The sequence below is a fragment of the Bombina bombina genome, chromosome 8 (assembly GCF_027579735.1).
Source record: "Bombina bombina isolate aBomBom1 chromosome 8, aBomBom1.pri, whole genome shotgun sequence".
Lineage (NCBI taxonomy): Eukaryota > Metazoa > Chordata > Amphibia > Anura > Bombinatoridae > Bombina > Bombina bombina.
In genome coordinates this window covers 137,189,952-137,216,440 of record NC_069506.1, presented here as the reverse complement: position 1 = coordinate 137,216,440, position 26,489 = coordinate 137,189,952, and the positions used below count along the sequence as shown (strand labels likewise).

Below are 26,489 nucleotides of genomic sequence, written 5' to 3'. Positions count from 1 at the left end.
CAATCTTTAAATGATGCATTGCTATGTATATGTCAGGGTTTTTTTCCCTGATCTGTTTGCCATGTGCTGCTGGCAGCCATTTTACTCACCTATCTTCCTGACTGCATACTGTGTGATGCTGTTTATTTCCTGCACTTCCTTTTTTGGCCAGACTGGTGTACATCATCCGTGTGAGACAGGATGCAGTCTCAGAATTGTGATGTCATCACTTATAATTTAAAGGGCCTCTGTTCAGTATGCTTTGCCCTTGCGTTGTCTCAGACCTGTTTGTGAGAGCTCTTGTGTATTACCTGGCTGTCTGACGTCCCTCTTGGTTCCTGATCCCTGGCTTGTTCCTGACTCTGCTGTTCTCCTTGTTCCTGATTTTGACTCGTCTGACTATGACTATTCGCTTTGGCTCCTGACTCAGCTCGTCTGACTACCAGTTCTGGTTTTGATTTCTGGCTTGTTATTTGACTTGTGGACTTTTTAAATTATTTTTTGCTATAAATAAAGGTGTGATTATTTTTGCACTTCTTGTCTCAGTCTGATTCCTGGCACCCTGACATTATGCAAAGGCCATGAATCCTGATGGTGCTAATAATCTACTTTTACCTTCCCTAATTTCCAGGATGGATGAACAGGATCACCGTTTGGATCAATTTGCACTATCCCTTCAAACCCTGCTGACTCGCACTGCACATTTGGACCAAAGTGTCCCGCAAGTTATGGCTGCTCCTGTTTCCGCTGCTGCACCTAGTCCTACCAGGAGCATGTCCAGTTCTGCACCTCTACCTCAGCGATATGGATGTGATCCTAATCAGTGCAGAGGGTTTTTGAACAAGGTGAGCATTTACTCTGAGATGTTACCTCAGGCGTTTCCCTCTGACAGAGCTAAGGTGGGATTTCTTATCTTGTTACTCTCTGAGACAGCTCTTGCCTGGGCTAATCCCTTCTGGGAGACTAATATACCTGTGATTTCAAATTATCCTGAATTTGTGGCCTCCTTTCAAAGGGTATTTGATGTTCTGGCTCGCTCCTCCTCTGCTGCTAAACGACTTATGTCCATTCAGCAAGGTACATGATCTTTTGCTCAGTATGCCATTGAGTTCCATACACTTTCCGCAGAGGTAGGTTGGAACAATGAAGCCCTTGTTGACACCTTTTTTCATGGGCTCTCTGATGCGATTAAGGACGAAGTTGCTGCCATAGATTTACCAGAAGATCTCAAGGTATTGGTGTCTTTTTTTATCCTAATTGACATCAGACTAAGTGAGAGGCCCTCTTTCAAGGAGTGCTTGTGGAAGCCTCCTGTTCCATTGTCTCCTACGTGTTCGTTCCCACCCATGCCTCCCTCTCCTCCCATGCCTCCTGGTCCCGAGTCAAAAGGTACTGTTGAGCCGATGCAGTTGGGATTCATGTGTCTCTTCACAGCAGAGAGGGCCTTTAGGAGGAGGGAGGGGCTCTGCCTCTATTGCGGGTTACAGGGCCACCTTTTGAAGTCTTATCCTACACGGCAGGGAAACGCTCACACCTAAGGTCCTGTTGGGGGCAGAACTTGGGGGGTTTATCCTCGTCCCTGGAACCGCTAAAAGAGAAACCTTTGGTCACAGTTGTCCTTTCCTGGGTGGACTCCTCCATAGTCACCCAGGCTCTTGTTGACTCCAGTGCAGTGGGCTATTTCATTGACAGTGCTTTTGTATCAAAGCACTCCATTCCTGTTTTGCCTCGGTCCATTCCACTTGCTATTGAGGCCATTGATGGCAGGCCCCTTCAGCCCACACTTGTTACTCACGAAACTGCTCCGTTAACCATGGCTGTTGGGGTTCTCCATTTTGAAACCCTCCAGTTCCAGGTGATAAACTCTCTGCATTTTCCAGTTATTCTGGGTTATCCCTGGCTCCAAAAGCACAATCCCAGTCTCGACTGGCCCAGGTCCGAAATTTTTTCGTGGTCTCTGCAATGTATTTCCATTTGTCTTCGGAAACAAGTTAAAGTCTTGTGCACGTCCTCGGTATTTCAATTGCCAGAGGAGTACTGAGAATTCCTAGACGTTTTTGACAAGGTGCATGCTGGTACGTTGCCTCCTCACTGGTCTTATGATTGTGCCATAGACCTGCAACCCGGAGCCATTCCTCCTCGGGCCGGGTTTACCCTCTGTCTGTTGTGGAGAATTGTGCTATGGAGGAGTATGTTGCCGATGCTCTGTTGCGGGGATCATCCACAAATCCTGCTCTCCTGCAGGGGCTGGCTTCTTCTTTTTGAAGAAAAAGGGTGGCGAGTTTAGACCATGCATCAATTATAGGGGTCTTAATCGTCTTACTATTAAGAATGCTTACCCTATTCCGCTCATTACGGAACTCTTTGACTGCCTCAAGGGAGCTACGGTCTTTACTAAACTTGATTTAAGAGGAGCATACAATCTCGTTAGGAACAAGGAGGGCCACAAATGGAAAACAGCATTTAACACCAGGAGTGGGCATTATGAGTATCTTGTAATGCCCTTTGGCTTATGTAATGCTCCTGCTGTTTTCCAGCAATTTATTAATGATGTCCTATGAGATATGTTGCAACAGTGTGTTGTGGTGTACTTAGACGACATCCTCATACACTCACCCACACTTGAGGCTCATCGTTCTGATGTTACACGGGTTCTTCAGAGACTACCTGAGAACGACCTGTTTTGTAAACTTGAGAAATGTGAGTCCCATCAGACTCAAGTAACCTTGCTAGGTTATGTTATCTCCGTTGCAGTGGCCATGCCCAGTTGGTCTTCGGTCTATTAAACATTTTTAGGGGTTCGCCAATTACTATAGAAAGTTTATTAAAAACTTTTCTTCCTTGGTCAAACCTATCACAGACATGACCTGTAAGGAGAATGATCCACTCCATTGGTCACCTACTGCCATTAATGCCATTGATAGTCTTAAGACTGCCTTTGCTGCCGCTCCAGTTCTGGCTCATCCTAACCCTGTCCTGCCTTTCGTTCTTGAGGTCGATGCGTCTGAGACTGGAGTAGGTGCCCTCTTGTCTCAATGTCCTACGCCTGACGGTTCCTTGCATCCATGTGGTTTCTTCTCTAAGAAATTGTCTCCAGCGGAATGCATTTATGAAATTGGCGACAGGTAATTACTGGCCATAAATTTGGCACTCAAGGATTGGAGGCATCTTCTCAAGGGTACTAGCGTGCCAGTGCTCATTCTTACTGACCACAAGAATTTAACTTATCTATCTGAAGCAAAACGTTTGTCGCCCCGACAGGCCAGATGGGTGCTATTTTTGTCTCGGTTTAATTATGTGGTCTCCTACCTGCCTGGTAGTAAGAATGTTAGGGCTGATGCCCTCTCTCGACAATTTTCGCCAAACATATGCTTATGAAATTGGTTTGATTTTCAAATAAAAGGCTTGTACATATATAAATCACAATGCCTTTGTAACAATAGGATAAGTAAGCAGCATCAAGCCGCAAAGTAAGTTACTTATGGACAATTGAGTAACCACCAATCAAAACACAGGAAATGGTATATAAGGACTGTCAGCTACATAGAGGATATGCTTGAAAAAGGCTGAGGTACTCAGCTGAAACGCGTTGCTAATCCTCTTTTTACTACATTTTATCGGAAGTCCACAGGAGAGTGGATTATTATAACTAAAGATCTTATTCATGCATCTAAACATCAAGAAACCCACTTGCAGGAGTATATAATCTCTAACCGGGTCAGCTTTCAACTAAGTGTATCAAGATTGACCGGTAGAGCTGTAAAAATCATTATCAGTGGGGAGAGCTGAGCAGATGCCCATCGAGGACCAATCACGGGAAGCCTGAGGGAAAGGTGCATGATTTTGAAACAGCTGCAGAAGCAGCGGCGTGATCTGGGCTCACCGCTGGTAGAAAGCTCCAGGACCAGAGATCTTCTCTAGGAGGACAGAAACAAAAGCTGTCTGAAGACAAAAGGAAATAAGGTCAGTCAACACTTACAAGTACACTTGCAACACTAACCACCTCTAAAAAAACTGTGTTAACGACATCCAAAGCGCTGTGATTTCAGAGAACGTATGAACGTTTTTTCAGAAAAAAGCAAGCACCAGTATTGAGACATTCAGTGTTCATATACAATTTGAATCATTCAACAGACAAAGCATATAAAAAAAAAATCACGCAGGAATTGTATATAATAAGCAAGAAATTGTGCACTTTAAGTAGGAAATTGTGCATATTAAGTAAGTTGTTACAATTATAGCAATCCCGAGATCAATTGATACATCAAGTACGACGTTGTCTTAATCTATTTAAATACATAGAAAGAATTTTGATCAATTACTTTGTGCAGCTTATATATAAAACGCTTGTAGCTCTTATTTCAAAGCTGATATCTAAGGCACAGTATAGCTTCAGTTTAGAATTTAATGCAGACTACAACTAAATTCATTGTATGATTGTTTTTTATCATGTTTTTTTACATGATATAAATTTTATAAGGTTGGCCAACCAACTCTAAACAGTATTTCTATGTTTTAAAGAAATATATTTTATGTTTTTTATTTTTATTTTCATTGTTATATAGATAAATACATTTTGATATTTCAAACTGTTTTTTGCATTGTAAATCTTTCCTTATGGGGTATTAACTTGAAGCACTTGAGAGTCTTATCCTTTACAAAATACAGTTTCCCCAATAAGCCTTTTGGTCTTCCACGGGGGAGGGGTCATTGAGGGGAGGGTACTGTCAGGGTTTTTTCCCTGATCTGTTTGCCATGTGCTGCTTGCAGCCATTTTACTAACCTCTCTTCCTGACTCTGGTGCATACTGTGTGATGCTGCTCATTTCCTGCACTTCCTTTTATGGCCAGACTGGTGTACATCATCCGTGTGAGAGAGGATGAAGTCTCAGAACTGTTATGTCATCACTTATTATTTAAAGGGTCTCTGTTCAGTATGCTTTGCCCTTGCGTTGTCTCAGACCTGTTTGTGAGAGCTCCTGTGTATTACCTGGCTGTCTGACGTCCCTCCTTGTTCCTGATCCCTGGCTTGTTCCTGACTCTGCTGTTCTTCTTGTTCCTGATTCCGGCTCGTCTGACTATTCGCTTTGGCTCCTGACTCGGCTCGTCTGACTACCAGTTCTGGTTTTGATTCCTGGCTTGTTATTTGACTTGTGGACTTTTTATTATTTTTTGCTATTAATAAAGGTGTGATTATTTTTGCACTTCTTGTCTCAGTCTGATTCCTGGCAACCCATACAGTATAATGCATAATGTTTAAATTTGTGCATGAAAATTAAAATGTAATTAATGTTGCTTGTTTTATTTTTTCTAATTAAATAAAGTATAATTATCATTATTGGTCTACATAACTGCATGCCTGTTATGTAAATTTATAATGTAATGATAATGACTACTATAACATCAATATATATATATATTAAAATATATATCTATGTTATCACTAATAAACACAAAAAGCTTACAGAAATACATTTTAATTTATATACAATACTTAAACCATTTTGCAATATACATGCATAACTGTTTAAATATTGAATACCAATGCAAAGCTTGACTAAATTATATCTACATTCTTTAAAAATAAAATGCATGGTCATGTATAATGAATATTCTTGCTTGATGCCTTTATTAGTGTAAATAATAAAATATTTTTAAAATAGATATTTAGGTTATAAAAGACAGTTGCATTACAATTATAGTATCACATAATTGAATGCCTCTTATGTAATAAAATAATTGTAGCACAAATGCCTTTTGTAACATGAAAATAAATTTTAAAATATATATTTATATTTAAAATAAAAAAACACAAGATTTTTTTTATTAATTTATATAAAATAGTTTAAAGAATATGCATCATACATAACAATACATAATATTTTAACAATTGTAGATAAATGCACTATTAACCCCTAAGCTGTCCAAACCTAATCACCTAATCAACCCTCATACAGGTTTGGGGGTGGTTAGTTGATTAAGGCCTAATAAATGATAACCATCAATAATCACCTAATCAACCGTCAAGGTATGGGGGGTGGTTAGGAGATGAAAACCTAAACCGCAACCTCAAAACACAAACTAGAACTACACCAACAACTAAACCTCCTCTAAACTACCCTACTCTAAACAAAAACCTTTAAAACCTCTAAACTAACCCCACTAAGTAAAAAATAAAATAAGTAAATAATAAAAAAATAAGTAAAAAAATGAGCAGCTGCAGTATTTAAAATGCTGGTGTGCTGAGAATATCTAGCTATGCTTCACATACATGTGCATGGAAAAATGTTAACACTAAAACAGTGATTGTTTTTACTAGAAGCATGCTTGCCAATACATGTACATTGCAAATATGTTTCTATTCAAATATGTAATTTATCGATTTTAAATTTGATCTGGAATGTCCATTTAAATGGGCATGACCTTGAGGTCAATAGGTTAAGGTTTCAATGAGGAAAAACTACTTTTTCAAATGCAAAAATCAAACTAAAAGAATAATTTTACACCCATTTAATACTATGCAGCTGTTATACTAGGCCATTAGAAACACATTAAGGAAAAAAAAACAATTTTACAGTATAGTGTCCCTTTGAACAAGTCATGTGAAGTGCTTTGGTTAAGTTTATAAAAAAATAAGTTAATGTGATATAAAAAACCCCATTATTTATATTGATTTAATACTGTTTTGTTTCTGTGTTGTCTTCATCAGACCCCTCGCTCTGTTTGCAGTGAGAGCTGTCCTCCCGGATACAGGAAAGCAATTCAGCAATTAAAGCCCATTTGTTGTTATGACTGTGTGCCCTGTTCAGATGGGGAAATATCCAACAGAACTGGTGTGTGTCATTTAATGTCAACTATTCATACTGTCACCTTCTGTATGTGTTAAATAAGTGATACATCTGAATCGATTTTACAGTATAGAAATATTGCTTTTGAAGTAGTCTAACAATAGATATATTATAGATTCAAAGAGACATTAAACTTAAAGGGACACCAAACCCCAATTTTTTCTTCCATGATTCACATAGAGCATGCAATTTTAAGTTACTTTCTAATTTACTCCTATGATCAATATTTTTTCGTTCTCTTGTTATCTTTATTTGAAAATCATGAATGTAAATCTTAGCAGCCATCCTATTTTAGGTTCAGCACCATGGATAGCGCTTGCTTATTGGAGGCTTACATTTACCCACCAATAAGCAAACATAAGCCAGATTCTCAACCAAAAATGGTCCGGCTCCTATGCATCACATTCCTGCTTTTTAAATAAAGATAGCAAGAGAACAAAGAAAAATTGATAATAGGAGTAAATTAGAAAGTTGCTTAAAATTGCATGCTCTATCTGAATCATACACTGAACCCAATTTTTTTTCTTTCGTGATTCAGATAGAGCATGCAATTTTAAACAACTTTCTATTTTACTCCTATTATCAATTTTTCTTCATTCTCTTGCTTTCTTTATTTGAAAAAGAAGGCATCTAGGCTATTTTTTTTTGTTCAGAACCATGGAAAGCACTTGTTTATTGGTAGGTGAATTTACCCACCAATCAGCAAGAACAACACAGTGTGTTCACCAAAAATGGGCTGGTATCTAAACTTACATTCTTGCATTTCAAATAAAGATACCAAGAGAATGAAAAGAATTTGATAATAGGAGTAAATTAGAAAGTTGCTTAAAATTGCATGAATCACGATAGAAAAAAATTGGGTTCAGTGTCCCTTTAAAGAAAAAAATTGTGTTTAGTGTCCCTTTAATTAATTTCTTTCATGCATATGAAAAAACAACTTGTTAAATTGACATTAACCCTTTGAGTGCTAAGCTGGATTTAAGTTTTTTTTGTTTTTTTTTATTATTTAAAAAAAAAAAAATACTTCCCCCCCACCCAGATCCCCAAGACTTATACCATTGGAAGGTTAGGTGATTACCTTTAAGTTGCGTGGTGGCGTCATCACGTCATTGTGTGTGATGTCTCTGCGCATAACGGGAAGCCCCGGCGATGCCTGTCACTATACAGGTCCGATCACCGGGGTGGGAGTTAATGGGAGCCCCAGATCGCTCTCAAAGTAGGTGAGTGCTAGCGACGGCTCTGAGCCTTCGTTAGCACCCAAGGGGTTAAACCCCTTATGTTTTTGTGTAAACGATTTGTTCCATAATCCATAGAGAAGCCAAACAGGAAACACTTTAACCCCTTAAGGACGAGGAATTTTAGAGAAACATTGCCCAAAGCACAGGAGAATTTTTATCATTTTTGCTATCACTTAATTTAAATAGAAATAGAACCTTGTTTTTTTTTTTAGTAAACAACCCAAGGTATTGATCTAGGCCCATTTTGGTATATTCCATGCCTCTATTTCACTGTCAGATGCGATCATATTAAAAAAAATCTTTAACTTTTTTAAAAATTTGGACTTCTCATTGAAATTATTTACATACCGTGTGTGCAGTCATAACACAAATGGTTGTAAAAGCTTTTCTGGGATCCCTATTGTTCAGAAATAGCAGACATGAATGGCATTGCCATTGTTTTTTGGTAATTAGAAGGCAGTTCATTGCAGCTGTACAACACACCTGAAATTGCCGGCAGTGAAGAGGTTAATTAATGAGGTAGTTTGTAAGGTTAATTTTAGCTATAGTTTAGAGATTACCCCCCAACCTGACATCTCCCACCCCATGATCCCTACCTGATCTCTCCCAAACAGCTCTCTTCCCTTCCTTACCTCCCACTGGTCACCACCATCTTAGGTATTGCCAGACAGTCTGCCGGTATGCATATGTAGGGCTTTTTTTTGTAAATATTATTTTATTTTTTTTTAGTTTTATTATTTTCTGCAGTGTTGTGATCGCTCCTCAAACTTCTAACCTCCCTGATCCCTCCCAAACAGCTCTTAACCCTCCCCCTTTAACTAGTGTCCACCATACTTTCAGTACCCAGTTTATAAATATTTTCATAGCTAATTTTTATTTATTTATTAAAAAAAAAATAAAAAAAAATCCATAATGTAGCATCCTTCCCTCACCCTCCCCACCTTCCCCATCCATGCAATTATAATGAAGGCCCCCCTGTCCATCCATATCTGCAGTAGTATAGTGGACCCCTCCCTCTCAGTAAAACATTTTCTGTTATATAGCGATCCCTCCCATTCCTCTCTTCCCTCCTCCCATGATGCGCCACCCGCCTACTTCTCTCCTTCCCTCACACACCCCCTATGCCAGCACCGCAAGCCAAATGCAAACAGAGACATAGAGCAACCATATGAAAACAGATCCCTTCTACCCCTGGCTGCAGTCTTAAATATCAGAGCTGAAAGCAGGGACTGCAGCATGAGACAGAAGGTAGGAAGTGGCTACTACGTCAACAGGTTACACTGGGAAAAGTACCCTATCACATGTTAGCTATGTATAATAGGCACAAGGGGTTAATCCAGGTTTTCAATATGCTGCAAATTGCTTAAACCAGCTATTTAATTTGCAGCATGAACAGGTTACAGAGTTTGTTTGTGGCCTCTTTTTGGAGAGAGGGATAAGCAAAAGTTTACACAAAAGCAAGATTTTTTTGATAATATGTTTAATTTGCTTTTGAAAAGAACAGGAAGTGCATTTCTTTAAACAGTTGATTTGTGGAATATAAGCTCACTGGCATATAAACAAGGCAACCACTGGTAGACAGGGTGATTCCCCACATATGAAATGTTTTGATAATGTTTCACCTTAGAAAAAAATAGTTGTAAAGGGCATTTTGACCATTTATACCAGATAGAAGAAGCTAAAAACTTTAGTCTGTTAATGACTGTTTACAACAAAGTGAAAGTTGTTCATTTTCTCAAAGTAAACTGAGAAAAAATTAATGTTTTTGAAGCCATATTGTGGTCAGCAACCTTTCCATGACCATAATTTGGTTAGTGCAAAACAAAAATATGTCAGCTTTATAAACTTTTTTTTAGCAGCCATTTTGAGGGCTATTGGTTTGGCTAAAATAATTAAAAAACAACAACATAAACTTGGCTTTAGTGTCTCTCCTACCCATCCAAATGTTTGCACTTTAGAATATAAGAAATGTGAGGTATTTCTTTAAAATACTTAATGTAGCTCAGGCTTTTATATGTGTATGCTGGGCAATGTGTATGATTATGGAAAAATGAACACAAATACATAGTGTTGCAATAATATATAAATAGATCCAAACCTATAATTTGTGGTTGGTTGAGGCTTTTATAATTTTTTATTTGGTAAATCTGAAACAAAGAGATAGGGCTGGAAGAAGAAACAAGAAATATTGTAGACTTTAAAGGGTCTATAGATAGAACATACAATTTTTAACAACTTTCCTATTTACTTCTATTATCAAATTTGCTTCATTCTCTTGGTATCCTTTAAAAAAAATAAACCTACATAGGCAGTGTAGCAGCAATGCGTAAGTGAGAGCCAGCTGAACCCATCAGGAGAGCCAATGAAAAGAGGCATAATCAATGTGCAGCCACCAAACTGACTGTATTTATATATGAATGACAGTTAGATGTGCCTAAAATAGTGTCATACGTGATAACTAAACTTTTGTAGTGAAATATAATTAATATATTGAAAGAAACAATATAAAAAAAACACATTAAAAACTAGTGATGCTAGTATAAAAAAATCAGATAAAGTGATGATAATGATCCCGTGATATTCAGTAACAGCTACAATAAAGCAGGTATCACAACAAGTCGAAGATTCAAAAGGAATCTCTAGCAATAAGAGATCTATTTGGTCTATTCAAATGTCTGAGCACTCATATAAAACAAACGGTCTAGCGATAATAGATAATAGAAAATATTGCAAATGTATCAACATAAATAACACATATAAATTAATACGAGATCACAACAGTACATATACCCATCAACTTCAATATTACTTGTAAAGTGAATAGTTCATGGATATTGCAAAGATCCGTGGAGTGGGTGATAGTCCATCAAAAATCCTCACAGATGAACATCGGATAAATCAGACCCAAGGCGGCAGGCTTCTTCCAAACACTTCAGGCATTAAAGTAAAATGAATCTGTGGATAGGGGAAAGCAGAAGAAGGCACCACAATAGTGCACATCAGTGTAACTAGGTCTCCACGCATGCAGTAGATGATTGTACTTACAAAGTATATAGCACTTGATAAGTGCCACAAATGCCTCCTGGACCTTTAGCAGCTGTCCAGATAGCTGTCCTCATGATATACAGCAGAACTCCCACGGAGCAGTGTAGCCTGGAGAAAAGTAAAATACATCCTTAGGATACTTTCTCCACTGAAAGCGATTAGGATAAAGTATACCCCTTGAGCACACTATAGGAAAGTTCTGTAGAAAGAGTACCGCTCAGGCAAAGCTTATCCAGTTGTAAAGAGAGTTGTGAAGTCAAATGACTAGAAATATTACAAGCTTTAATTAAAACAAGATAAAATACACAACACGTTTCCCGGAACTCCCATGGAACAGTGTAGCCTGGAGACAAGTAAAATACATCCTTAGGATACTTTCTCCACTGAAAGCGATTAGGATAAAGTATACCCCTTGAGCACATTATAGGAACGTTCTGTAGAAAGAGTACCGCTCAGGCAAAGCTTATCCAGTTGTAAAGAGAGTTGTGAAGTCAAATGACTAGAAATATTACAAGCTTTAATTAAAACAAGATAAAATACACAACGCGTTTCCCGGTCACACTGACTGTTTTGTGAACTTAATTTGCCTTTTCATGTATTAACTCTGGTTAGTTTGTTATTTAATTTATAATTTCTCTGTAACCAATAGACGTTTGCTTAACTGATCATTCCGTTCTTATACTCTTATCTAACCAGTTTATTGGAATTATGTTAGCTACTAATAATTACTATTTACTCCTATTGTAAGCTTTAAAGTATCCACTGTGTAATCATTTGTGAATAAATAAATTTAGTAGTGCTGTAATTGTTGATGTTTTATTTATTTTATTAAAGGGTCATGATACCCAAATGTTGAGACACTTGAAAGTGATGCAGCATAGCTGTAAAAAGCTGACTAGAAAATATCACCTGAACATCTCTATTTAAAAAAGAAAGATATTTTACCTCAAAATGTCCTAAGTATTCACACCCCATTGTATAGGACTTTAAGCAGCAAATCAGTATACCTGTCCCGGACCTGCAAGGGAGCGTGCCTCATGCACACTCATGTTATTTCCCTATTCAGTTTAAGGAAGTTTATTATAAAATCTCACGACAGTTAAGTGAAAAAAATCTCCTGAAATTATAGTAAAAGAGTTCATGACCTGATGCTGATTGGCTGCTGTTCATTTCTTCCTTTTTTTTTAACATGCAGCTGGGCAGTAACTGAAAGATAACTTTTTACACAGCACTTACTCTGGTGAGCTGAGGAAATTGTGAGTTAAAATATCTTCCTTTTTTACATAGAGATTCTTAGGTGATATTTTCCTGCCAGATTTTTACAGTTATGCTGCATCCCTTTCAAGTGATTTAGTATATGGGTATTGTGTCCCTTTAATGTATTTGTCCACAAAAGTAAATGTCCACAGCACTTGTCTATTCAAGCATAAAAGGCTTTATTTCTTGACAACAAAACAAGCAACGTTTCAGGATCAATATCCCTTATTCATGCTATACAAATGATACACTGAGATGCCATTTTAAAAACACTTTTGGCTAGATTACGAGCTGTGCATTAGGCTGAAAAAGCAGCATTAACAGGTCCTAACGTTGCTTTTTCACTACCACTGCTATTACGAGTCTTGCAGGTTTAGGAGCACCGCACACATCTTTGGCCTTACCGAAAAACGACTTACGTAAACTTCATAAAGTCTTTTTTCTATGGGACTTCAATAGTGCCGGTATTACGAGTCTGTCCTGGAATGCCAAAAAGTGAGCAGTACACCCTACCTCCAAGATCCATAACGCATTTTAAAGTCAGTAGTTAAGAGTTTTATGGTACAACGCCGTAGCATAAAACTTATAACTAAAGTGCTAAAAAAGTACACTAACACCCATAAACTACCTATTAACCGCTAAACCGAGGCCCTCCTGCATCGCAAACACTAAAATAAAAATTGTAACCCCTAATCTGCCGCTCCGGACATCGCGGCCACTAGAATAAACATATTAACCCCTAAACAGCCACACTCCCGCCTCCCAAACACTAGTTAAATATTATTGACCCCTAATCTGCCGTCCCTAAAATCACCGCCACCTACATTATACTTATTAACCCCTAATCTGCCGCCCCAACGTCGCTGCCACTATTCTAAATTTATTAACCTCTAAACCTAAGTCTAACCCTAACACCCCCTAACTTAAATATAATTTAAATAAATCTATATAAAATTACTATCATCGACTAAATTATTCCTATTTAAAACTAAATACTTACCTATAAAATAAACCCTAAGCTAGCTACAATATAACTAATATATAGTTACATTGTATCTAGCTTAGGGTTTATTTTACAGGCAAGCTTGTATTTATTTTAACTAGGTAGAATAGTTATTAAATAGTTATTAACTATTTAATAACTACCTAGCTAAAATAAATACAAATTTACCTGTAAAATAAAACCTAACCTAAGTTACAATAACACCTAACACTACACTACAATTAAATAAATCAACTAAATTAAAAGCAATTACATAAATTAAATTAAATTAGCTAAATCACAAAAAAACACTAAATTACAGAAAATAATAAACAAATTACAAGATCTTTAAACTAATTACACCTAATCGAATAGCCCTTTTAAAATAAAAAAGCCCCCCAAAATAAAAAACCCTAGCCTAAACTAAACTACCAATAGCCCTTAAAAGGGCCTTTTGCAGGGCATTGCCCCAAAGAAATCAGCTCTTTTACCTGTAAAAAAAATACAAACAACCCCCCCAACAGTAAAACCCACCACCCACACAACCAACACCCCAAATAAAATACTAACTAAAAAAACCTAAGCTCCCCATTGCCCTGAAAAGGGAATTTGGATGGGCATTGCCCTTAAAAGGGCAGTTAGCTCTTTTGCGGCCCAAAGCCCTAACCTAAAAATAAAACCCAACCAATACACCCTTAAAAAAACCTAACACTAACCCCCTGAAGATCGACTTACTGTTCTGAAGACCGGACATCCATCCTCAAAGAAGCGGCAGAAGTCTTCATCCAACCAGGCCAAAGTCCTCAACGAAGCCTGGAGAAGTCTTCATTCAAACCGGTGAAGTGGTCCTCCAGATGGGCAGAAGTCTTCATCCAGACGGCATCTTCTATCTTCATCCATCCGACGCAGAGCGGCTCCATCTTCAAGACATCCAACGCGGAGCATCCTCTTCATCCGGAGTCTTCTTACAAAATGACGGTTCCTTTAAGTTATGTCATCCAAGATGGCATCCCTTAGATTCCGATTGGCTGATAGAATTCTATTAGCCAATCGGAATTAAGGTAGAAAAAATGCTATTGGCTGATCCAATCAGCCAATAGGATTGAGCTCACATTCTATTGGCTGATTGGAACAACCAATAGAATGCAACCTTCAATCCTATTGGCTGATTGGATCAGCCAATAGGATTTTTTTCTACCTTAATTCTGATTGGCTGATAGAATTCTATCAGCCAATTGGAATCTAAGGGATGCCATCTTGGATGACATCACTTAAAGGAACCATCATTCAGTAAGAAGACTCCGGATGAAGAGGACGCTCCGCGTCAGTTATCTTGAATATGGAGCCGCTCCACGTCAGATGGATGAAGATAAAAGATGCCATCTGGATGAAGACTCTGCCCGTCTCGAGGACCAATTCGCCTGGCTTGGATGAAGACTTCTTCCAGCTTTGTTGAGGACTTCAGCCCGGTTGGATGAAGACTTCTGCCGCTTCCTTGAGGATGGATGTCCGGTCTTCAGAACAGCAAGTCGATTTTCAGGGGGTTAGTGTTAGGTTTTTTTAAGGGTTTATTGGGTGGGTCTTATTTTTAGATTAGGGTTTAGGCCGCAAAATAGCTAACTGCCCTTTTAGCCCTTTTCAGGGCAATGGGGAGCTTAGGTTTTTTTAGTTAGTATTTTATTTGGGGGGTTGGTTGTGTGGGTGGTGGGTTTATTAACCCCTAACAGCCAATAGTATTGAGCTTGCATTCTATTGGCTGTTCCAATCAGCCAATAGTTTGCGAGCTCAATCCTATTGGCTGTTATAATCAGCAAATAGGATTGAACTTCAATCCTATTGGCTGATTAGGGAATTTGGATGGGCATTGCCCTTAAAAGGGCAGTTAGCTCTTTTGCGGCCCAAAGCCCTAACCTAAAAATAAAACCCACCCAATACACCCTTAAAAATCCTAACACTAACCCCCTGAAGATCGAATTACTGTTCTGAAGACCGGACATCCATCCTCAAGGAAGCGGCAGAAGTCTTCATCCAACCGGGCCAAAGTCCTCAACGAAGCCTGGAGAAGTCTTCATCCAAACCGGGCAAAGTGGTCCTCCAGACGGGCAGAAGTCTTCATCCAGACGGCATCTTCTATCTTCATCCATCCGACGCAGAGCGGCTCCATCTTCAAGACATCCGACGTGGTGCATTCTCTTCATCCGGAGTCTTCTTACTGAATGACTGTTCCTTTAAGTGATGTCATCCAAGATGGCATCCCTTAGATTCCGATTGGCTGATAGAATTCTATTAGCCAATCGGAATTAAGGTAGAAAAAATCCTATTGGCTGATGCAATCAGCCAATAGGATTGAAGTTCAATCCTATTGGCTGATGCAATCAGCCAATAGGATTGAGCTCACATTCTATTGGCTGTTTGGAACAGCCAATAGAATGCAAGCTGAATCCTATCAGCCAATTGACTGCCGTCATTCAGTAAGAAGACTCCGGATGAAGAGGATACTCCGCGTCAGTTATCTTGAATATGGATAAAGATAGAAGATGCCGTCTGGATGAAGACTTCTGCCCATCTGGAGGACCACTTCGCCCGGCTTGGATGAAGACTTCTCCCGGCTTCGTTGAAGACTTCAGCCCGGTTGGATGAAGACTTCTGCCGCTTCCTTGAGGATGGATGTCCGGTCTTCAGAACAGCAAGTCGATTTTCAAGGGGTTAGTGTTAGGTTTTTTTAAGGGTTTTTGGGTGGGTCTTATTTTTAGATTAGGGGTTGGGCCGCAAAAGAGCTACCTGCCCTTTTAAGGGCAATGCCCATCCAAATGCCCTTTTCAGGGCAATGGTGAGCTTAGGTTTTTTTAGTTAGTATTTTATTTGGAGGGTTGGTTGTGTAGGTGGTGGGTTTATTAAACACTAACAGCCAATAGGATTGAGCTCGCATTCTACTGGCTGTTCCAATCAGCCAATAGTTTGCGAGCTCAATTCTATTGGCTGTTGTAATCAGCCAATAGGATTGAATAGGATTTTTTTCTACCTTAATTTCCGATTGGTTGATAGAATTCTATCAGCCAATCGGAATTGAAGGGACGCCATCTTGGATGATGTCATTTAAAGGACCCGTCATTGTTCCAGTCGCCGTCGGAAGAAGAGGATGCTCCGCATCGGATGTCTTCCAGATTGGCCCTTCTCCTCTACGGATGGAAGAAGATAGAAGATGCCACCTGGATGAAGACTTCTGCCCGTCTGGAGGTCCTCTTCTGCCCGGATAGGATGAAGACTTCGGACCATCTGGAGGACCACTTGTGCCTGGCTGGGTGAAGACGTCTCAAGGTAGGGTGATCTTCAAGTGGGTAGTGTTAGGTTTTATTAAGGGGGGGTTGGATGGGTTTTAGAGTAGGGTTGGGTGTGTGGGTGGTGGGTTTTAATGTTTCGGGGGGTATTGTATTTTTTACTGGTAAAAGAGCTGATTACTTCGGGGCAATGCCCCTTAAAAGGCCCTTTTAAGGGCTATTTGTAATTTAGTATAGGGTAGGGATTTTTATTATTTTGGGGGGCTTTTTTATTTTATTAGGGGGATTAGATTAGGTGTAATTAGGTTAAAATTCTTGTAATTATTTATTATTTTCTGTAATTTAGTGTTTTTTTCTGTAATTTAGTTTATTTAATTGTATTTAATTGTAGTTAGTTTAGGGAATTAATGTAATTATAGAGTAGTGTTAGGTGTAATTGTAACTTAGGTTAGGGTTTATTTTACAGGTAAAGTTGTCTTTATTTTAGCTAGGTAGTTATTAAATAGTTAATTACTATTTAGTAACTATTCTACCTAGTTAAAATAAATAAAAAGTTGCCTGTTAAATAAAAATAAATCCTAAAATAGCTACAATGTAACTATTAGTTATATTGTAGCTAGCTTAGGGTTTATTTTATAGGTAAGTATTTAGTTTTAAATAGGAATAATTTATTTAATTGTAGTTATTTTATTTAGATTTATTTAAATTATATTTAAGTTAGGGGGGGTTAGGGTTAGACCTAGGTTTAGGGGTTAATAACTTTATTATAGTGGCGGTATATAGTAGGGAATTTAGCTATTTTGCATTGCCCTTAAAACGGCATTTAGCTCTTTTTCAAAGCCCAAACCCAAATCTAAAAAAAAACAAAACACCCCAAAAAATTAAAAAATAACCTAATATTAACCCCAGAAGATCTACTCACAATTTCTGAAGTCCGGATTTCGATCTCCATCCAGGCGGCGAAACCTTCATCCAGGTGGTGAGGACTTCATCCATCCCGGGGGCATCTTCTATCTTCATCCAGACGGCACAGAGCGGAGCCAACCTGGAAGACATCCTCTTCATACAGTTGCCGCCGTCCACTGAAGTTGAATGCAAGGTCGCCGTTTCAAAATGGCATACCTTGCATTCCTATTGACTGATTTGATTCTTCAAATTCAAATTTGCCAATAGGATGAGAGCTTCTGAAATCCTATTGGCTGTTTTAAACACACTGAAATGCTATTGGCTGATTTGAACAGGTATTTTTGTTTTGGGGGGTTGGTTGGGTGGTGGGTGTTACTATTGGGGGGACAATTTTTATTTTTTTACAGGTAAAAAAGCTGATTCCTTTAAAGCAATGCCCTACAAAAGGCCCTTTTAAGGGCTAGTGGTAGTTTATTGTAGGCTAGGGGGTATTTTTTATATAGGGCTATTAGATTAGATGTAATTATTTTTATTTTTGATCATTTCGTTTATTTATTTTTGCAATCTTATTGTTTTTTATTTTTCGTGATTTTAGTGTTTATTATTTTTGGTAAACTTAGATTTTTAAAAACATTTTCTTAGGATTTGTTTTTTTTAGTTGTAATTTAGATTTTTTTAAAATTTTTATCATAGTGTTAGGTTTTTTTACATTTGTAATTTAGATATTTTAATTGGTAGTTTTTATTTTATTTTATTAGAATAGTTATGTTAAGTTAATTTATAGTTTAATGTTAGGTTTATATTTATTTCACAGGTAAGTTTTTATCTATTTAAATAGAGTTATATTGCAATTTTAATTTAAAGTTGGGGGTGTTAGGTTTAGGGGTTAATAGTTTAATTTAGTGTTTTGCTATGTGGGGGGTGGCGGTTTAGGGGTTAATAGGTTTATTTAGTGGCAGAGATGTAGGAGGCCAGAGGTTTAGGGGTAAATAACTTTATTTAGATGTTGGCGATGTTGGGAGCAGCAGATTAGGGGTTAATAACTTTATTTAGGTGGCGGTGATGACTGGGGTGGCAGATTAGGGGTGTTTAGACTTGGGGTTTATGTTAGGGTGTTAGATTTAAACTTAACTTTTTTCCCCCATAGACATCAATGGGGTTGCGTTACGGCGATCTCCATTCCGCACTTCAGTTGTTAGTTTTTTTTCTAACACTCTCTCCCCATTTTTGTCATTGGGGGAAGCTTGCACGAGCATGTAAAAGCAGCCCTTGGCTTTTGTGTGGTATGGAGATTAACGCCACCATATCGCATGCACAAGGAGGCTTTTCAGTAACTCGTAAAAGCAGCGCTATGGAGAGTGAAATAACGCAGCTTTTGTTGCGTTCGTCTTGCACCCTGTTTAGCGCAAAACTGTTATACTTGAATAGACAAGTGCCATGGATGTTTACTTTTGTGGATTGATGTTGGTGGAATTGATCCACAGTCTTCACATGCACTTACTGGTTCCCAGCAGCTGTTCCATCATAAAGACTTTTTAATGTATTTGTGGGATGTACCAAGGTTTCATGCACTTGAGTGGTTTGCTTTCTCAGTAGTGATTTCGCGAACAGTTCGCCGGAGAACAGTTCCCGGCGATCATAGCTTGTTCAAGTTCGCCGCGGCGGGCGAACATATGCAATGTTCGATCCACCCCCTATTCATCATCATTGAGTAAACTTTGACCCTGTATCTCACAGTCTGCAGACACATTTCAGCCAATCAGCAGCAGACACTTCCTCCCAGACCCTCCCAGCTCCTGGGCAGCAGCCATTTTAGATTCATTCTGATACTGCATTCTTAGTGAGAGGAGGGATAGTGCTGCTGATTTTATAGGGAAATTGATAGCTAGGCTAGTGTATTCAGTGTCCACTACAGTCCTGAAGGACTCATCTGATCTCTGCTGTAAGGACAGCACCCCAAAAAGCCCTTTTTAGGGCTAGAACATCAGTCGTTTTTTGTTTGTTTTTTTTTCCTTGTAATCTAATTGCATTTGCCTGCCTGTCAGCGTGTGTCAGGCTCACAGCATATACTGTGCCTACTTCCTCAGTGCCACCAGTCATATCTGGTGTAACATTAGTGTAAATTTAAAAAAAAAAATCTTTTACATCAGTCTGCTAGTGTAATCTAATTGCAGTTGCCTGCCTGCCAGCGTGTGTGCCAGGCCCACTTGCCAACTAGTGCCACCAATCATATTTGTTATAACAGTAGTGTAAATATTTTTTAAAAAAACTTTTTTGACTGTGAAACATCAGTCTGCTAGTGTAATCTAATTGCAGTTGCCTGCCTGCCTGCCAGTGTGTGTGCCAGGCCCACTTGCCAAGTTAGTGGCACCACTCATATTTGTTGTAAAAGTAGTATAAATATTTAATAAAAAACTTTTTTGACTGTGAAACATCAGTCTGCTAGTGTAATCTAATTGCAGTTGCCTGCCTGGCTCACTTGCCAAGTAGTGCCACCAATAATATTTGTTATAACAGTAGTGTAAATATTTAAAAAAAAAAATTGACTGGGAAACATCAGTCTGCTATTGTAATCTAATTGCAGTTGCCTGCCTGCCAGAGTGTGTGGCAAGCCCACTTGCCAAGTTAGTGGCACCACTCATATTTGTTGTAACAGTAGTGAAAATATTTTTTTAAAAAACATCAGTCTGCTAGTGTAATCTAATTTCAGTTGCCAGGCCAGCCTGCCACTGCCAGCCTGTGTGTCAGGCTCACAGCATATACTGTGCCTACTTCCTCAGTGCCACCACTCATATCTGGTGTAACATTAGTGTAATTTTTTTAATAAAACCTTTTACATCAGTCTGCTAGTGTAATCTAATTGCAGTTGCCTGCCTGCCAGCGTGTGTGCCAGGCCCACTTGCCATGTTAGTGGCACCACTCATATTTGTTGTAACAGTATTGTAAATATTTAAAAAAAAAACTTTTTTGACTGTGAAACATCAGTCTGCTAGTGTAATCTAATTGCAGTTGCCTGCCTGACAGCGTGTGTGTCAGGCCCACTTGCCAAGTTAGTGGCACCACTCATATTTGTTGTAACAGTAGTGTAAATATTTAAAAAAACAACTTTTTGAATGTGAAACATCAGTCTGCTATTGTAATCTAATTGAAGTTGCCTGCCTGCCAGCGTGTTTGTCAGGCCCACTTGCCAAGTTAGTGGCACCACTCATATTTGTTGTAACAGTAGAGTAAATATTTTTTTAAAAAAACATCAGTCTGCTTTTTTGTGTCAGGCTCACAGCGTATACTGTGCCCACTTGCCCAGTGCCACCACTCATATCTTGTTTAATAGTAGTGTAAGTGTACATTTAAAAAAATAAACTTTTTGGATTGTGAAACATCAGTCTGCTTTTTTGTGTCAGCCTCACAGCGTATACTGTGCCCACTTGCCCAGTGGCACCACTCATATTTTATTTAATAGTAGTGTAAGTCTACATTTAAAAAAAAAATTACAGGCAGAGGCAGGCCACCCCGCAGGTGCCGTAGTGGTCGTGGTGCTGTGATTCCCTTTGACCATACAATAATGCACAGTGTTCAGAGGCCACGTACCATGAACGCGAAAAGTTCTGAGGAGGACCTAGTTGACTGGCTAACACAGGACACCCAATCTTCTACAGCTTCCGCTCGGAACCTTGATGCACCATCCACCTCCAGCTTAGCTTCGGTCACCTCTCAAGTGACCAGTGCCACTCACCCGCCTGCCGCCACCACCAACACTAGGACCACAGCCTGTTCACTTGATCTGTCAGAGGAGTTATTGACACATCAGTTGTAAGAAATGAGTGATGCGCAACCATCATTGACAGAGGATGTAGATAACAGTGATATGTCTCAGTCAGGCAGGATTACAGACATGGACGTACGGTGTGATGATGATGATGATGTTGTACCCGCTGCTGCTTCCTTTGTTGATTTTTCAGATACAAGTGAAGCGGTTGATGATGATGAGTCCGTGGATGTCATGTGGGTGCCCGGTAGAAGAGAAGAAGAAGAGGGGGAAAGTTCAGATGGGGAGACAGAGAGGAGGAGACGAGTTGGAAGCAGGGGGAGGTCGTCGCAAGGAGCTAGTGGCACAGTCAGACAGCATGCATCGACACCCGGGGTTAGCCAGACAGCATGCCAATCAACGCATGCTGTTGACACCACCAGAATGCCGTCATCACAGAGCCCCACAGTGTGGCATTTTTTGTGTGTGTCTGCCTCTGACAACAGCGATGCCATTTGCAAACTGTACCAAAAGAAACTGAGTCATGTGAAGTCCAACACCCACCTAGGTACAACTGCTTTGCGAAGGCATATGATCTCACATCACAAACGCTGATGGGATGAACACATGAGTAGAAGCAGCACACAAACTCAAAGCCACCATCCTCCTCCTGGTCCAGCATCTTCAGCCACGTCAACCACTGCTGTATTCCTTGCCCCCTCTCAACCATCCGCCACTCAGTCTCTCTTCCGTAGCAGTTCCTGCTCATATGCCCACAGTCAGGTGTCTGTCAAGGACATGTTTGAGCATAAGAAGCCAATGTCACAAAGTCACCCCCTTGCCCGGCATCTGACAGCTGGCTTGTCTGAACTCTTAGCCCACCAGCTTTTACCATACAAGCTGGTTGAGTCTGAGGCATTCAAAAAATTTGTATCTATAGGGACACCGCAGTGGAAGGTACCCGGACGAAATTTCTTTTCACAAAAGGCAATCCCCAACCTGTACTTGATTGTGCGAAAGGAAGTAATGGCATGTCTGGCACACAGTGCTGGGGCAAGGGTCCATCTGACCACTGATAGCTGGTCTGCAAAGCATGGTCAGGGCAGGTATATCACCTACACTGCGCATTGGGTAAACCTGCTGACGGCTGACAAGCATGGAATGCGTGGCTCTGCAAAGGAGTTGGTGACACCGCTATGACTTGCAGGCAGGCCTGCTGCTATCTCCTCTACTCCTCCTACTCCATCCTCTTCCATAACCTCTTCCTCGGCTGAGTCCTCTGCTGCTGCGTCTTGCTCCACATCAACGACACCCCCCCCCAGCTCCCCAGGTACTATTCCACATCCCGGATACGGCAGTGTCACGTCGTCTTGGGGTTGACTTGCCTGAAAGCAGAGAGTCACACCGCACCAGCACTCCTGTCCGCCCTGAACGCATAGGTGGATCAGTGGCTGACTCCGCACCAACTGGAGATTGGCAAAGTGGTTTCTGACAATGGAAGTAATTTGGTGGCGGCATTGAAATTGGGCAAGTTGACACATGTGCCGTGCATGGCACGTGTGTGTAATCTGATTGTACAACGCTTTGTGCATAAGTACCCAGGCTTACAGGATGTCCTGAAGCAGGCCAGGAAGCTGTGTGGCCATTTCAGGCATTCCTACACGGCCATGGTGCACTTGTCAGATATGCAGGGGCTAAACAACCTGCCAGTGAGGCACTTGATTTGCAACAGCCCGACACTTTGGAATTCAATACTCCTAATGTTCGACCGCCTGCTCCAACAAGAAAAAGCCGTTAATGAGTATTTGTATGACCGGGGTGCTAGGACAGCCTCTGGGGAGCTGGGAATTTTTTTGCCACATTACTGGACGCTCATGCGCAATGCCTGTAGGCTCATGCATCCTTTTAAGGAGGTGACAAACCTAGTAAGTTGCACCAAAGGCACCATCAGCGACATCATACCATTTGTTTTCTTCCTGGAGCATGCCCTGCGAAGAGTGCTGGATCAGGCCGTAGATGAGCGTGAAGAGGAAGAGTTGTGGTCACCATCACTACCAGAAACAGCCTTATCAGCATCGCTTGCTGGACCAGCAACAACGCAGGAAGAGGATTGTGAGGAAGAGGAGTCAGAGGAGGAATGTGGTTTTGAGGAGGAGGATGAGGAATACCAAGCACAACAGGCATCCCAGGGTGCTCGTTGTCACCTGTCTGGTACCCATGCTGTTGTACGTGGCTGGGGGGAAGAAGATACCTTCAGTGACATCAGTGAGGACGAGGAACGGGACATGAGTAGCTCGGCATACAACCTTGTGCAAATGGGGTCTTTCATGCTGTCGTGCCTGTTGAGGGACACTCGTATAAAAAAGCTGAAGGAGAACGACCTGTACTGGGTGTCCAAGCATCTTTTTCCATCTCCTGGTTCCTAAAAATTATCTCCGGGTTCCTAAAATCAATGCCATACCTGTACTCGATTGTGCAAAAGGAAGTCAGGGCATATGGGGTCTTTCATGCTGTCATGCCTGTTGAGGGTCAGGGACCCTTGTATAAAAAGGCTGAAGGAGAACAACCTGTACTGGGAGTCCAAGCATCTTTTTCCATCTCCCGGTTCCTAAAAATTATCTCCGGGTTCCTAAAATCGATGCCATAAAATCTATGCCATACCTGTACTCGATTGTGCAAAAGGAAGTCATGGCATATGGGGTCTTTCAAACTGTCTGGCGTGTTGAGGGTCAGGGACCCTCGTATATAAAGGCTGAAAGAGAACGACCTGTACTGGGTGTCCAAGCATCTTTTTCCATCTCCCGTTTCCTAAAAATTATCTCTGGGTTCCTAAAATCGAGGCCATACCTGTACTCGATTGTGCAAAAGGAAGTCATGGCATATGGGGTCTTTCATGCTGTCGTGCCTGTTGAGGGTCGGGGACCCTCGTATAAAAAGGCTGAAGGAGAACGACCTGTACTGGGTTTCCAAGCATCTTTTTCCATCTACTGGTTCCTAAAAATTATCTCCGGGTTCCTAAAATTGATGCCATACTTGTACTCGATTGTGCAAAAGGAAGTCATGGCATATGGGGTCTTTCATGCTGTCATGCCTGTTGAGGGTCGGGGACCCTCGTATAAAAAGGCTGAAGGAGATCGACCTATACTGGGTGTCCAAGCATCTTTTTCCATCTCCCGGTTCCTAAAATCCATGACATATACACGTCCCCTGATAGGGGACACCACAGTGGAAGGTACCCGGCCACAATTTCTTTGCACAAAAGGCAATCCCGGACCCCAACCTGTACTCGATTGTGCAAAAGGAAGTAACCTTACCATGGGTCCCAGGCCGCACATCTTGTAATTCTCTGTCTGGGAAATTATATATCTATCAAATCTATCTATTTATCTATCAAATCTATCTAACTATCAATCGTATCTCTCAAATGTATATTGCATCTATTGATCTATGTAATTCGTATCTATCAAATGTATATTGCATCTATTGATCTATGTAATTCGTATCTATCAAATGTATATTGCCTCTGCTGATCTATGTAATTCGTATCTATCAAATGTATATTGCATCTATTGATCCTTGTAATTCATATCTATCAAATGTATATTGCATCTATTGATCTATGTAATTTGTAGCTATAATATGTATATTGCATCTATTGATCTATGTAATTCGTAGCTATCATATGTATATTGCATCTATTGATCTATGTAATTTGTAGCTATCAAATGTATATTGCATCTATTGATCTATGCAATCTATGTATCTATCTATCAAATCTATCTATCTCGTGGCCGGAATGTTTTGTGACAGCCACTTGTGTTTCGGCCAAATTTGAAGTAGGAGGATCGACCAAGCATCTCTTTCCATCTCCCGGTTCCTAAAATCAATGCCATATACACCTCCCCCCAATAGGGGGAGTAACAGGTATTAAACTGCTAAGAATAGTACTACTTAACACACCACTCTTATCTGGTGGCACAATAGATTGCACGCGCAGTGCCCCAAATTTGAAGCAGGAGGACCGACCAAGCATCTTTTTCCATCTCCCGGTTCCTAAAATCCATGCCATATACACGTCCCCTGGTGCCACAACTGCCTCTGGGAACCTTACCATGGGTCTCAGCCCGCACGTCTTGTAATTCTCTGTCTGTGAAATTATATATCTATCAAATCTATCTAACTATCAATCGTATCTATCAAATGTATATTGCATCTATTGATCTATGTAATTTGTATCTATCAAATGTATATTGCATCTATTGATCTATGTAATTTGTATCTATCAAATGTATATTGCATCTATTGATCTATGTAATTTGTATCTATCAAATGTATATTGCATCTATTGATCTATGTAATTCGTATCTATCAACTGTATATTGCATCTATTGATCTATGTAATTTGTATCCATCAACTGTATATTGCATCTATTGATCTATGTAATTTGTATCCATCAACTGTATATTGCATCTATTGATCTATGTAATTCGTATCTATCAACTGTATAGTGCATCTATTGATCTATGTAATTTGTATCTATCAAATGTATATTGCATCTATTGATCTATGTAATTTGTATCTATCAAATGTATATTGCATCTATTGATCTATGTAATTCGGATTTTGTATCTATCAAATGTATATTGCATCTATTGATCTATGTAATCTATGTATCTATCAACTGTATATTGCATCTATTGAGCTATGTAATCTATGTATCTATCTATCTCGTGGTTGTGCAAATAGACTGTTTGCGGTTGTTTGCGGTGCGTTACACGGGGAGTTTGGTCTGTCACTGTCAAGCGGCGTAACCCTTACACTACCTGATCGATACAACATCATACCTGATGTTTTAAAGCACGTTATTCCAAACAATTTAGGAATGTTAGGTGATTTATGCCCTTTATGGCTTAAAACCATTGGAGTTTTGCCATGGATCCCCCTCCGGCATGCCACAGTACAGGTGTTAGTCCCCTTGAAACAACTTTTCCATCACTATTGTGGCCAGAAAGAGTCCCTGTTGGTTTTAAAGTTCGCCTGCCTATTGAAGTTCATGGCGGTTCGCCTGGTTCTCTGGTTTGCGAACAGTTGCGGAAGTTCGAGTCTGCCGTTTGCAAACCGAAATTTTTAGGTTCGCGACATCACTATTTCTCAGTATGTAATTAATACAATATTTTGCATACTTTTTATTTTATTTTGAGATGCTTAGAT

The 26,489-nt window shown here is 39.9% G+C and overlaps 1 protein-coding gene across 1 annotated transcript in view; it reads left to right on the top strand.

Moving 5' to 3' along the window:
* LOC128638884 (vomeronasal type-2 receptor 26-like) overlaps positions 1-26,489 on the top strand; it is a 196,207-nt gene that overhangs the window by 77,528 nt on the left and 92,190 nt on the right. Inside the window, exon 6 of the mRNA XM_053691012.1 lies at positions 6,688-6,811. Within this exon, the coding sequence (XP_053546987.1) occupies positions 6,688-6,811 (124 nt within the window). The remainder of the gene's footprint in view (positions 1-6,687; positions 6,812-26,489) is intronic.